Here is a 12,239-nt window from a genome sequence, read left to right on the forward strand (position 1 = left end):
AATACATTTACATGGCCTAGCTACTTGTCTAAATACACTGTGACAGCCCACTTCTGTTAATTAAAGAAAAAAAAAGAAATAAAGAACAAATGAAGACAATTTTTATTTTAATAAAATTGCTTAATTATATACATGATTTCAGTGTTTAATCGAAAGCCTTTGCCTTTCTATTTAGTCAGAAAGCAGACTTGAGCTGCGTACTGAGTCGGTTAATACCGTTATGCCCCAAATGCAGCGTCATATTAATTCCTCTGTGGTGATGAGTCTGCAATTTGCATTTCCTAAAAATACACATGAACAGCAGAGCATGCCTCAATATAATAAAAAAAAACATATTTTTGTTCGTGTTGATCACAGGTGTGTGTGTGTGTGTGTGTGTGTGTGTGTGTGTGTGTGTGTGTGTGTGTGCATGACTCAGATGAAAATAAAAGCGACCGTTTCCGTATTGTACAAGTAAGGCTTCATATGACAAATATGAAACTTTTATTATTTGTCCATGCATTGGCACAATGAAACATGTATTTCCCGATCTCATTGGGGAAATCCACAGCAAAACTGAAACACACAGAAAAATATGTATTGTTCTTTTAACTAAATGCAAAGTAAAGATAAAATCCTTGCTAAAAAACATTCAATAAAAATTTGACTTTACTGCTGAGGTTATGGCGACAATCACTCTCGCATCTCTGACCTTTCGACAACTTCGAGTTCAGGACATGAAGTCCCAAGCACCTTATATTCTTTAATACACATAGAAGGGGTAATACTTTGAGCAGCACATATGCACTGTCTGCAGGTAAACCAGAGAACTCCTTAAAAACAAACAATATCAAAACCATCATCCGCTTCATCACACCACACACGTTTCTATTTACACATGCACAAACAGCTCATTCCCCTCCACAACAAAAAGCAAAACGTAGATCCAATTTAGGATCCATTCGGGGCGGACCGCATACAGCTCCCGCTTGATTTCCCTTCTATCCTTGTACCCCGTAATTCACAAGTGCCATGGACCAGTCCGTGTTGATTACAGGTAGTGTACAGGTAAACTGCGAGTCTGCTGTGGGGTCGCCTATTGTTTGAAAAGTTGTGACGAGGCTCACAGAAGGAACCTCATTGGTTGAGACGAACACGGAGGCCCATGCAAGAGCTTCCTGGTTCTGCTCCCGGTACAACAAAATGTCTGTTCGTTCCAGCAAGATTTTAAGGACTAAAGCGCTTCTGTCTATTCCCAAAACAGGAACGGAGCGGCGGATGACTGCCGCGGTAAACTACACAAAGCAACAAAAAGTTCTGGAAATGAGTAGTAAAGACAAAAACAATAAGACAGCCATGGTATTTTCCAATGACCGCACTGAGGTTGAGTAAGGGTTTGGCATAACATGAATATCACAGAAAGAGAGAAACAGCCAACCTTTAGCTGCTAAGGTTCATTAAAAATAAGCAAAGGGAGAGAATAGAGTATATACTAAACTAAAGAAAGTTTCTAGAGTCAGAACGGTCTTGGTTTTTCTTCCCGTTTTCATGTCATCATACTAATGACAGTTCATTTGTGGTGTTCTAGTCTCTGTTATTGAAACACATTAACTACATAGACTTTTACCACAGATCAGCCCCTTTAGCATGTGCATGATGAAGGTATGTAATAAGGGTGGGGGCTGGATAGGAAGGGGAAGAAGAAGGAGGATTAGATCATAGAGCTACATCGGGTAGTCTCACACAAACGGCATCACTGCGCAACAGTAGGTTTCCTCACTCACACTCTTTTCACTTGCTCAACTACCCGTTTTATCCACTCTTCAAGAACACACAACAGTACAACCTAAGGCCTGGCTGGGTTGATAGTTTAGTTAAAGTGTTTTTCCTTTCTTCCACGGATTGAGTTGCCATCTTCGTCTCAAAGAAGGCACGCAAATCTGTCCCCGCACTTTCGCAAACACGCCAGTCGGTTCGTTTTCCCCCGGCATTTTTGTCAAACGCAATCTTTTGTCTTCTTCAATAGCAGCACATTACGCTTTGCAGGACTGCCTTGTTTACGCCACTTTGTGACCGCATCAGGGACGGTTAATACTATGACTATTATTATTCACATACGTACATATTTACAGCACACGGTGGAGGGTTAGGAAGGGGGGTTAAGAGGGCGCATTTGGTTTCGACTCCCGTGCGCCTGGGGGGGGTGGGGTGTGTCTGTCTCTAGGAGTGCTTGATGGTGTATTTGCCTTTTTGCAGCTGGGAGATGAAGATCTTAGACTTGGTGCCGTCCAGCCGCTTGAACCACACCTCGTCGTGGTGGATGGTGGTGATGACGGCGCTGCAGGGAGAGAGGGAGGGGATGAAAGAGAAAAAGAGAGCCGAAAGATCAAAACCGCATCTGATAAACGATAACATTCATGGTTCACGCTCGGTTCAATCGAAACAATTAGATAAAACAAAAAAAAAGATTGATGTGGGTTGAAAGATATGATAAAAAGGTATTAATAATCCCAGAAGGGAAGCGCGGGTGTAACAGTAAAAAGTACAGAAAGACAGTAGTGAAAAGAGATAAAAAAAGTTTAAAAAGACAAAATGAACACAATATGGCTTCACAACAATGTAAATGTAAATGAAAAATCTAGGGTTAGATCTATCAATATCAAATATATTAAGCTGTATTTAAACATTAGTTCACCGCAACTCATCATGCGTACAAATTTACACCGCACTCCCTCCTACCCTCTCAATCACAAGGAGACAAAAAGTCCCCGTGTGAAATCTTTTGCACAGATGCTCATAGGCTAATGGGTCCACTATGCTAACACTATGGCCACCGTTGCCCTCTGGGCGTCAAGGATCACAAATGAGCCTTATCACACATGCAAACCCTCAGCCAGACAGACAAACAGAGCCACACAGACAGCCAGGTAAACAGAGAGACAGACAGCCTATTAGAGGCGAGTGTACTTCCCCCGAAGCACTACGACCCAGACATTAAATATGTAGACACGGCAAACAGACAGACACACACACATGCAATGCAATCAACCTGTGACCCCGAACAAAGATACACCTTCGCAACTAAGCAGGTCTTTAACCTTTTGATCCCATGGAACCTGAAACACATTTGACTATTTGGTAATTTCCTGATTTGGTTTGTTTCCAAATAGACTCACCTGTTCAGACACAGGTCATTATCAAACAGGGAGAGCCGGTCGAAGGCCTGTGGCTGAAGGATGGCTAATCTACAGGTTTGCTAGCGGATATTGGGAATCGAACCCAATACCTTTCCACCCTAACCATGAATCATGGCCCTGCATTAATAAATGGAGAGGACTTCAGGGTAGACAACCTGGTTCATCAGGCCTCCATCACCACACACACACTACCTGGCGGGGTGCTCGTCCTTGCGGTGGATGCAGATGGACTGTCCTCTGCAGTACCACTGGCTGTCATAGAAGAGGCGGCCGTCCTCGGAGCGGGCCACGTGGTGGGGCCGCTCCACCTTCGCCGTGGCGACCACCGGAGAGGCGGAGCCTGGGCGAGGGTCAGAGAGAGAGAGAGACATGGAGATGAGGGGGAGGGGGAGCCGTGAGATGGAACAGTTGGTTTGTCAATAAAGATCAGAAAAGGATAGAATGCGACACACAGAAAAACTGAGCCGTCCAGTCTTTTCTGTAAATAACGGTAGATCACAATGGGCCGAAGGCATATGCGGAGGAGAAATCCTTGTTTAGTCAGACCCCAGTCATGAGAACGCTGGTAGTGGCGAGGCCCATGTGACGCCAGAATCATTTGGATGTTGATCCTGAGCCGTTTCATTTAGTAATCAGAACTCGGGTTACGCATGCGATTTTAACGGAATATGTGGGATTCGTACCGTCAACCTTGACACGATGTGGGGCTAAGGACGCCATCGCCTGGAAAAGAAAAATAACAAAAAGCCGACCCTCAGATTATGCTGTGAATTCAATCCCTTTTCAAGCGACGTATTAACCCGACTTTTCTTCTACCTTCCCACAAATCCCAAATACCTTTCTTATGGCTGTCCAGTCTTCTAGGATGTCCAGATCTTGCAGCATGTAAACAATATATGGACGTGATTCAAAGAGTTAAGGCCAACACTGTATCATCAAACACCGTTCGGTATTCTGGGATCCAGAATCCCAATGTACACTGATAATAAACGGCAATACTTGATATACTTTACCAGCGGTAAAGCAAAGCAATAAGGTGTTAGTTTTAGCCTTGAAGGAGATTATCTCTCACATGATGGAGCTAATGTTAATAATAATAATAATGTAATACTGTAATGCTTGTGGGAGGGGCCGAATTATGCAAACATTTCTGTCAATAAAGGGTTGGTTAGCAAAAAACATTTACATTATTATTTTTACAAAAATGTCAGCGTGGTGAGACAAGGATATCAGACACAACGACGGGTTTCTTCTTCTTCACTGGGTAGAAGGGGTCTTTCTTCTTGTTCTTGCGGGATTGCAAACCATCGTTCCAAAGCTCTGTGAACAACACAAGCAGAACCAGCTTCCACTGTAAAACACTGAGACCTCGTCTCAGGGGAGATACAGTCATGGGTTGAGTGATGTGAAAGCACAATATTGATATTGTGTGTCATTGCCATTCAAATCTATTGACTATTAGGTAATTCAGCTCTTACCTAAAACAACAGTTAGTTATTGAATTTGTTTAAGTTCATTGTAGAGCCGGTAGGGGTTAGGCAGTGTTTCTCGAATGGGGGTACACGTACCCCTAGCGTACTTGTACACTTTGTTGAGAGAGACATTTTCAAAAAAGTAGAAACCTTTTAGTTGTTCTAATATTGTAATTGAACAAGTGTAAAAAATGCCACCACATATCATTTGTAAAACCTGAATACCCCCTTAATACTCCAAGTTTGGTAAAGCTTTATTCGTATTTGAACTCTTGCCGTTTAATGTTACAAATAACAATCCTTCTTTTATATTAATTTAAATTTTGCACCGTCACCAAAATGTTTGGTGCTGGTGAATGGGGCACTTGGCAGAAGGAATATCATAGAGTGGGCACATAAAAATTGTTAAGAGAACCGCATTATTCGGGCATGCCACTGCAAGAAAGAACATGGACATAGGGAATCAAACCCAGAACCTTTCAGCTGGGGGTCAAACTCTGCCCTCTTCTCTTTTTCATCGTCATACATTGCAAACTCAATTACAGAGACGATGCAAGGGCTATCGTTGGTCACAGAGCATTCAATACTGTTGGTATGGTAATGACAACATGTCAACCAGTCCCCTAGACTACCCTTTGGCCCTTGGGTGTGGGTTAAGGTGTGTGAGGACGCTGGCGTGCAGTGTGGGACAGGTGTGTGGTTGTGTGAGGGCCTGACCTGAGGTGATGTCGATGCTGTGTCGGTCCTCCTCCAGCCGGCGGATCTTCTCCTCCAGCTCACTCTGGACCGTGTCCAGCAGGAGCAGCTTCTCGCTCTGAGGAGGCGGAGGGGGAGCCTTCATCAGCATCACATGAGCTTTGATCACTGTCATCCTCACTATAGGGGCCATCATCATCATCGTCATCAGATGATTCTTCATCATCACTTTGCCTCATCATCAGTCTTCATCATCAGAGCCTTCATTAACATTTTTTTAACAATTTTATGTCTTTCCCGTTTGGTGTGTGAGTGAGTGAGTGAGAAAGAGAGAGACATGTCATTGAACTACACTGCATGAACTATCTGTCACTTATATATATTTTGCCTTCTTTTAACTACTGACATACGCTGGTCCTCGTCAGAAGCAAAAGCACCCAGTGATGTCAGTGGATGTCTAGTTCTCCTGCATTCTAGCACCTCCCAGTGTCCTACTGTGATATATACCATAACTGTGATCATTTTCAGTTAAACCGTTGCATAACAATAGCCCAGACTGCAGTTGGGTTTCATTCCATCATATTACTTTTTTATAGTCTGCAGGTAGGAGGCAATACATAGCCAGGGACTTGAGTCATATTTGTGTGTGTGTGTGTGTGTGTGTGTGTGTGTGTGTGTGTGTGTGTGTGTGTGTGTGTGTGTGTGTGTGTGTATTCCTGTAACATGTTAAAAACATTACACACCTCCAAAGACCATACAGGGGATCATTACGGGAACAGGACAGCACCTTATCTATCAGCATGAGGATTTCAGATACGGTTATTTTCCGTTACCTAGCTCTATGTGCATGACACATATTGCCGCAAAATGAGATTAAACCACACACACACACACACACACACACACACACACACACACACACACACACACACACACACACACACACACACACACACACAATGACTCAAGTCAGTGGCTTTGTACTGCCTTCTACCTGCAGACTAACAAACAAGAACAACCAACCGCAGGTAACAAATATATTTAAAAAAAGACGACCGGCCAACCGGACCACTGACCCAACAGCAGGTGTTCCCACCCACATAGCAACGGTGGGGATGAGAGGAGAACAACGTGGTTCATCCGAAGTGAATCTGGGAGAGGGGAGAGGTTAATTGCATGGGTCTTTGGAGGCCTACCTCCCAATGCTGGCACGCCGCCTGGATCTCACACTCGTACTTGTTCTTCACAGACTCCAAGCACAGCTCCCTGTAGATCCCTGCAGAGGAGCACAGAGAAGAGCACGCTCAGCGAGGAGCCGCTGGAGGTGGGTATAGCCCACGCTCAGCGAGAAGCCGCTGGAGGTGGGTATAGCCCATGCTCAGCGAGAAGCCGCTGGAGGTGGGTATAGCCCACGCTCAGCGAGGAGCCGCTGGAGGTGGGTATAGCCCACGCTCAGCGAGGAGCCGCTGGAGGTGGGTATAGCCCACGCTCAGCGAGGAGCCGCTGGAGGTGGGTATAGCCCACGCTCAGCGAGGAGCCGCTGGAGGTGGGTATAGCCCACGCTCAGCGAGGAGCCGCTGGAGGTGGGTATAGCCCACGCTCAGCGAGGAGCCGCTGGAGGTGGGTATAGCCCACGCTCAGCGAGGAGCCGCTGGAGGTGGGTATAGCCCACGGTTGGGTGGATCGATGCAGTGAGGAGACCCAGTGACTAACCCACTATCCCCATAAGGCAGGATCCCCCACCCTGCATTCCTACTCAAGGTCTCTTCCTTAAATAATTTAGTCTTATAATGTCTTATAATAATTAAGAGTTTTTGTAACTGCTATACAAATATATTTTAGTTGACTATTACAATGATACAATCAAAAAAAAAACATAACCAAGACAAGGAACGGAAAATAATGGTTGGGTAATGTTGTAAGTATCAGGAAATCTTAAATGAATGATTGACTGATCGACTGATTGATTGATATATCCGACCCTGTTCTCGTTTGATCATGGAACCTATGGGTCGTTGTGTTGCAATAATGAGGTAGGTGTGTCCCATAACACTCATCCAATCAATAAGTGAGGTTTGTTAAGCATCAACAACAAAACACACTTGGCCATCATACACCACTTGTGCATGTATACTTCCGAAACGTAAATGTGATAAACAGCCGATCTTTCAGTCTTTTAGTTGATAATGAATTGGTTATTATTACAACATGCACTTGCAACGTACAAGTGATATCGGGCAGTGTCATACAAGCCAGCAGCTGTTTTTGCAGTTGGTGTTGCTGGGGCCAACAATAGATTGTGTCATGCGTTGTGATTGGTCCTGTTTTGTGGGCCAAAACACAACTAGGTTGTTCAGGGTCGTTTGGAAATATTCTCTCTTCTAACATAATGGAGTTTCAGTCTGCTTAGGGGATGCAGACAGACCTGAAGCAAGGTCAAAATATTCTGGGTACAACCATGTGGTTTTCATACAGTTTAGAGTTGGGCAGTTAGTCCTACCGGCCACTTTGGTGCGGATTTGCATGTTCTCCTGTAGGTTGGCCAGAGGCTCCAGGTATTCTTGGGCACAGCCGGCCATCACCTCCTGAAGCTTGATGTCCACCTGGCTCAGACGCTCCTTGTACAACCTGGTCGACAAGAAACAGACCACTTCAATGTCAATAAAATATATAAAAGCCATTACTGTTATCGTTCCTAATACCCGTTTTATTATTTTATTTTTAACGAGACAGTGAACCTAGATACAATTCATTATTGTTGTCATTATGTCATACATTGTAAATCGCAGTTGGAAATTTATGTTGAGAAAGTAAACAAACTCTTAGGTCCGCCATAACAGCACGGGGACCTATCGGGGACCTATCGTTCTTCCCCGGTAACAATTACAAATTCTAAATTTAGAGAATATGGTCCTCCATCTTCGGACACTGAGAGCAAACCGTGTTGCTCCTGTTGCTAGGGAGATGACAACGTGTCTTCGGGACGTACTGTTCTTTGAGGTCGGTGAACTGTTTCTCCAGAGTGGTCATCTCATCCAGACACTCCATCCTTCTCCTCTCGCAGTCCTCGTCGTCCATCTCTGTTTAGGGACGTAATTTAAATGTTTCACACGTGTTTTCCAATAGGCAATCAACATTTCAGCTGTCTTTGTCTGTACAGTAAACATGAGTGTTGCGGGGAAGCAATATCCATCTAGTGACACCACAATGATGTACTGAAACTCAAGACATGTACTTTTATTCAAGATGAACATGTTTATATGTTTGTGGGTTGCGACATGTTTTGTGTTGGGTCGTTTTTAGAGCCCCTCACCCGAAGTGTCTCCATCTTCAGACACGGACGAGCTAACCGTGTCCTCTTCGTCTGTGCTGCTGCCGTCTTGTTCGGGGAAATCCACCTCCATTTCCTCGTGATTACTCTCCTTCTTCTCCCGGGCATGAACCGGCATAGCGGTATAGATAGTCGGTCTAAATGTTAATCGTTTTTGGAATTTCAACGGGGATTATTTGATTAATAATAACCCATCAACTACCCGGCTAGCCCCTACGACCACATCAACACAGCGGATACCGTATGCTGAAACATGGCTCCTCTTTCACCAATCGCAGACGTCTTTACTGGTGTTCGTCCAATTCGGGATGGCTGGTTGGCTCGGAGCTACATGGGACTTGTAGTTCTTAAGCTACAATTAGTTTGAAGACAAGTCTGTCAGGGGGGTATCAATAGGCCAATGGGGCTATCTGGTACATATCCTACGTCAATGATCTGGCTTTCTCCTTGCCTCGAGAATTGCCCCCTTCCTAGGTGGTTTGTATACAAACGTTATTGTATATGTATTGCTAACGCTCTAAATAAACCTAGAAAAAAAACATGAATATGAACCCAACAAATTCTTCGCTATAAAAACTGAAACTTTACCACTACGCCCTCAATTCGTATAAATTCTTACGATCATAGCAATCAACGACGACACAATGTGCAATGGCGTGATCAAATAAAATACCACCATTAATCGTGCATATTGTTGAAGATTAGGCTGTCCGGTTTATCTGGCGTGGAGACACAATGGCAATCGATTTGTACACTTATAAAAATATATAGGCCAGAGAACCGTTATTCAGAACCGTTGCACTACCATACGCGAAACAGTTGGTGGGGAAGATGTAGTATTATTTTTTAAAACGACAGAGGGCGATAAAGCCCCATTACTCGATGCATAACATTAAGACACTAGACCTCACCTCACCTTTATTTTAATGAACGTATAATGTTATAGCATTTGATTATTATAATGCAAATTGTGTAATTACATTTGTCTCAGAAATAACCTATATTTCCGTAACAATCCGCCTAATGGAAAGCTGTAATTCAGTATTGGAGTCAAATAGGTATTGTAGGGACTTGTTCTTTACTTGTGGACTTGCCCTTCGACACGAGGGAAGTGATTGGCGCTTTCATGTAGAGACCAATGTCTGTACATGACCAATTCTCTGCACAGATGTGCAGAAAATTACCCATTTGGGCAATTCCTGCCTGAAGGTAGCATAATAAGCACCCTGGAAAATAACTTCTTTCTGAAAAACACAAGTTTAACAAAATATGTTTTGCCACAGTGACTTAATTTAAAAAGACCCTGGGAAATGCTTTGTTTGTACAGTATATAGCGCACTGTTAACCATATTTTCCAGATTGAGAATATCGGTCTTCACTTCTCTTAGTTTTAAAAGGTAAATAGGTCAGTAGATTCCCATCATTATCGTGACCTGTTGAGGCTCATCCTCCCTCATAATGCCCTAGCAGCACAATGACCAGGTGGTTGGTTACACACTGCGCAGTCAACAATGGGACCAAATACAGGAACAGATAATCATGACAAGAATACAAGGTGTAAGAGGTGTCTAAAAATAAGGAGGGTTTTTCGGAATTTGGAAAAGGGAACTTTTGAATAAATAACAGTGAATGTTGAAACAGTTATAAAATAACGTCTTGCATTTTACTACCATCGTAATACACTCGTCGTATGATAAGGATTTAACTACCGTTTCTCTAATCTCAATATACAACCATATCGTGTTACTTGCCGACGTTTTGCTGGTAGCTCTGAAGCAAAACTACAAAACAACCAGAACCTTTGACCACTTTATGTGGGTCACTTGCTTCAGTCCGCCTGGTGTAAAGGGTGAACCTAGTTGCAAAGGGAATGACCTGAAATGTACTGGGTGTAGAACAGAGCAGGCACGGAAACAGGAACAGAAAGCGGTGGTGACCAGGGGAAAGGGGCAAACACAACCTACACAGAAGATGAACATGTGTACTTCATCATTGATTAGCTTAGTGTGCCGCATTTGGCACACATTTCACAAACAAGCACACACATATTTTTATAATATTTAAAATTTTAATTATCTTTTTTTACTTTATCTTGTATTGTTGCTTCTAAGTGACTGTTCAGGAGCCAGGCCTAAGAATTGTACTCAATTGTACAATAAGATGTAGTAAAAGTAACTGATTCTGATTCTGATTCTGATCCGACAGGGAAAACCAAGGAACGACATGACGTTGGGGTGCATGTTTGGGCAAAGATTTATTGCCTTACTACACAAATAAGTAGTCACCTTGGCGAGACCTATAGAAAATGACATCTCAACAGTCAAACGTGCGTGACAGGATAGTAGTCGCAGGTTAGAGCAGTAATAATTAAGGAGAGGGAGAGGGGAGAAGATTAACTGCTTCATTGTATAACTGTGATTGGGCAATGCTGTAACAGACTGTTTGTTGATGTTATCATGGCAACAGCGAACCCTGTTTTAATGAGAGAGCATTGTAAAACGTAGGTAATACCCAGCAGATACGCAAATGTAGGGAATTGCATTTGGTCAGTAAAACAGCGGAAGATTAGCTTGTGTTTTTTTGTGTGTTTGTGTGTGTATTTGAGTGTTTGTCTTTGTACATGTTGGTGCATATAAACCTGTGTGAGTGCATGAGTATGTAGGTATCACCTGCACTCTGAAATGTGCCTCAATTTCTGGGGGCACATGCTTTTTTTGTTGCACATATTCAGCATGAAACTAAAAGTAGATGACAAAGGCCAACGGGGGGAGACAATCACTGTGTTGCCCTCAGTTCCAAAGGTCTGAGTCAACACACCACCTCCAATGCACTGCTGCACTTCAGACAGAGTGAAACAAGACCGAACAAGGCTGACCTAGCCTGCTGAATAATAAAGAGTGTGGCTCCCCATTGTAACAGAGCATGCAGGTGTCGCCGTCCGTGTACATGATATGTCAAGTTCAAAGCTGTGCTTGCCCAAATGACTCTCCACTCAATTGGTTTCTGTTGAAAATGTGAATGTCTTCACTTTGTGTCTCGCTCTACTACACAAATAACAATGATAAATAAACACAATATAGTGAATAGGCTTCAAATAGACAGACTGAATTCATTGTTTGAAAATGCATAAATAATACATATAAACATACACGTGCACACACATGCATAGTATGTTAGGTATCTATATGTATGTACACATACAACCACACACACACACACACACACACACACACACAATACATGCATGGAAAGAAGGCACCTTTGAGCGAACCGCTACATGTGTTTAGATTCTATAGCAACAAAGTTATTTCCTTTAGTTAACACAGTAGCAGAGTCGTTTAGAAAAGTAACAATTCCATCCCAAGAATAATTGTGCAGTTAGTCATGTTGATAAAGGATCTCCCATTCCATACTTAGTTCATACTGGGTGTGGAGAAATTTCATAATTGGTCACTGTGACGTGTTGAACAAGCTATTTGATGTAATGAAAGTATTAATGGGAACTGGTGTGTCAATGCCTTATAGATCACACACACCCCTCTAAGAAAACAGAAGATAATTATA

General features: G+C 43.1%; 1 protein-coding gene across 1 annotated transcript; it reads right to left on the reverse strand.

Annotated features, from left to right (window-relative positions):
• Positions 1 to 257: 257 nt before the first annotated feature.
• Positions 258 to 8,907, reverse strand: LOC307087648 (breast cancer metastasis-suppressor 1-like protein-A). The gene is made up of 10 exons (XM_079753274.1): positions 8,658 to 8,907; positions 8,334 to 8,424; positions 7,845 to 7,972; positions 6,541 to 6,620; positions 5,366 to 5,462; positions 4,407 to 4,496; positions 4,014 to 4,078; positions 3,860 to 3,899; positions 3,369 to 3,516; positions 258 to 2,317 (listed from the first exon to the last, which is right to left on the reverse strand). The coding sequence occupies exons 1-10, from the start codon at positions 8,791 to 8,793 to the stop codon at positions 2,200 to 2,202; spliced, it is 993 nt and encodes a 330-aa protein (XP_079609400.1). The 5' UTR covers positions 8,794 to 8,907; the 3' UTR covers positions 258 to 2,199.
• Between the last annotated feature and the right edge of the window lie 3,332 nt (positions 8,908 to 12,239).

The sequence above is a fragment of the Pollachius pollachius genome (assembly GCF_949987615.1).
Source record: "Pollachius pollachius genome assembly, chromosome: 16".
NCBI lineage: Eukaryota > Metazoa > Chordata > Actinopteri > Gadiformes > Gadidae > Pollachius > Pollachius pollachius.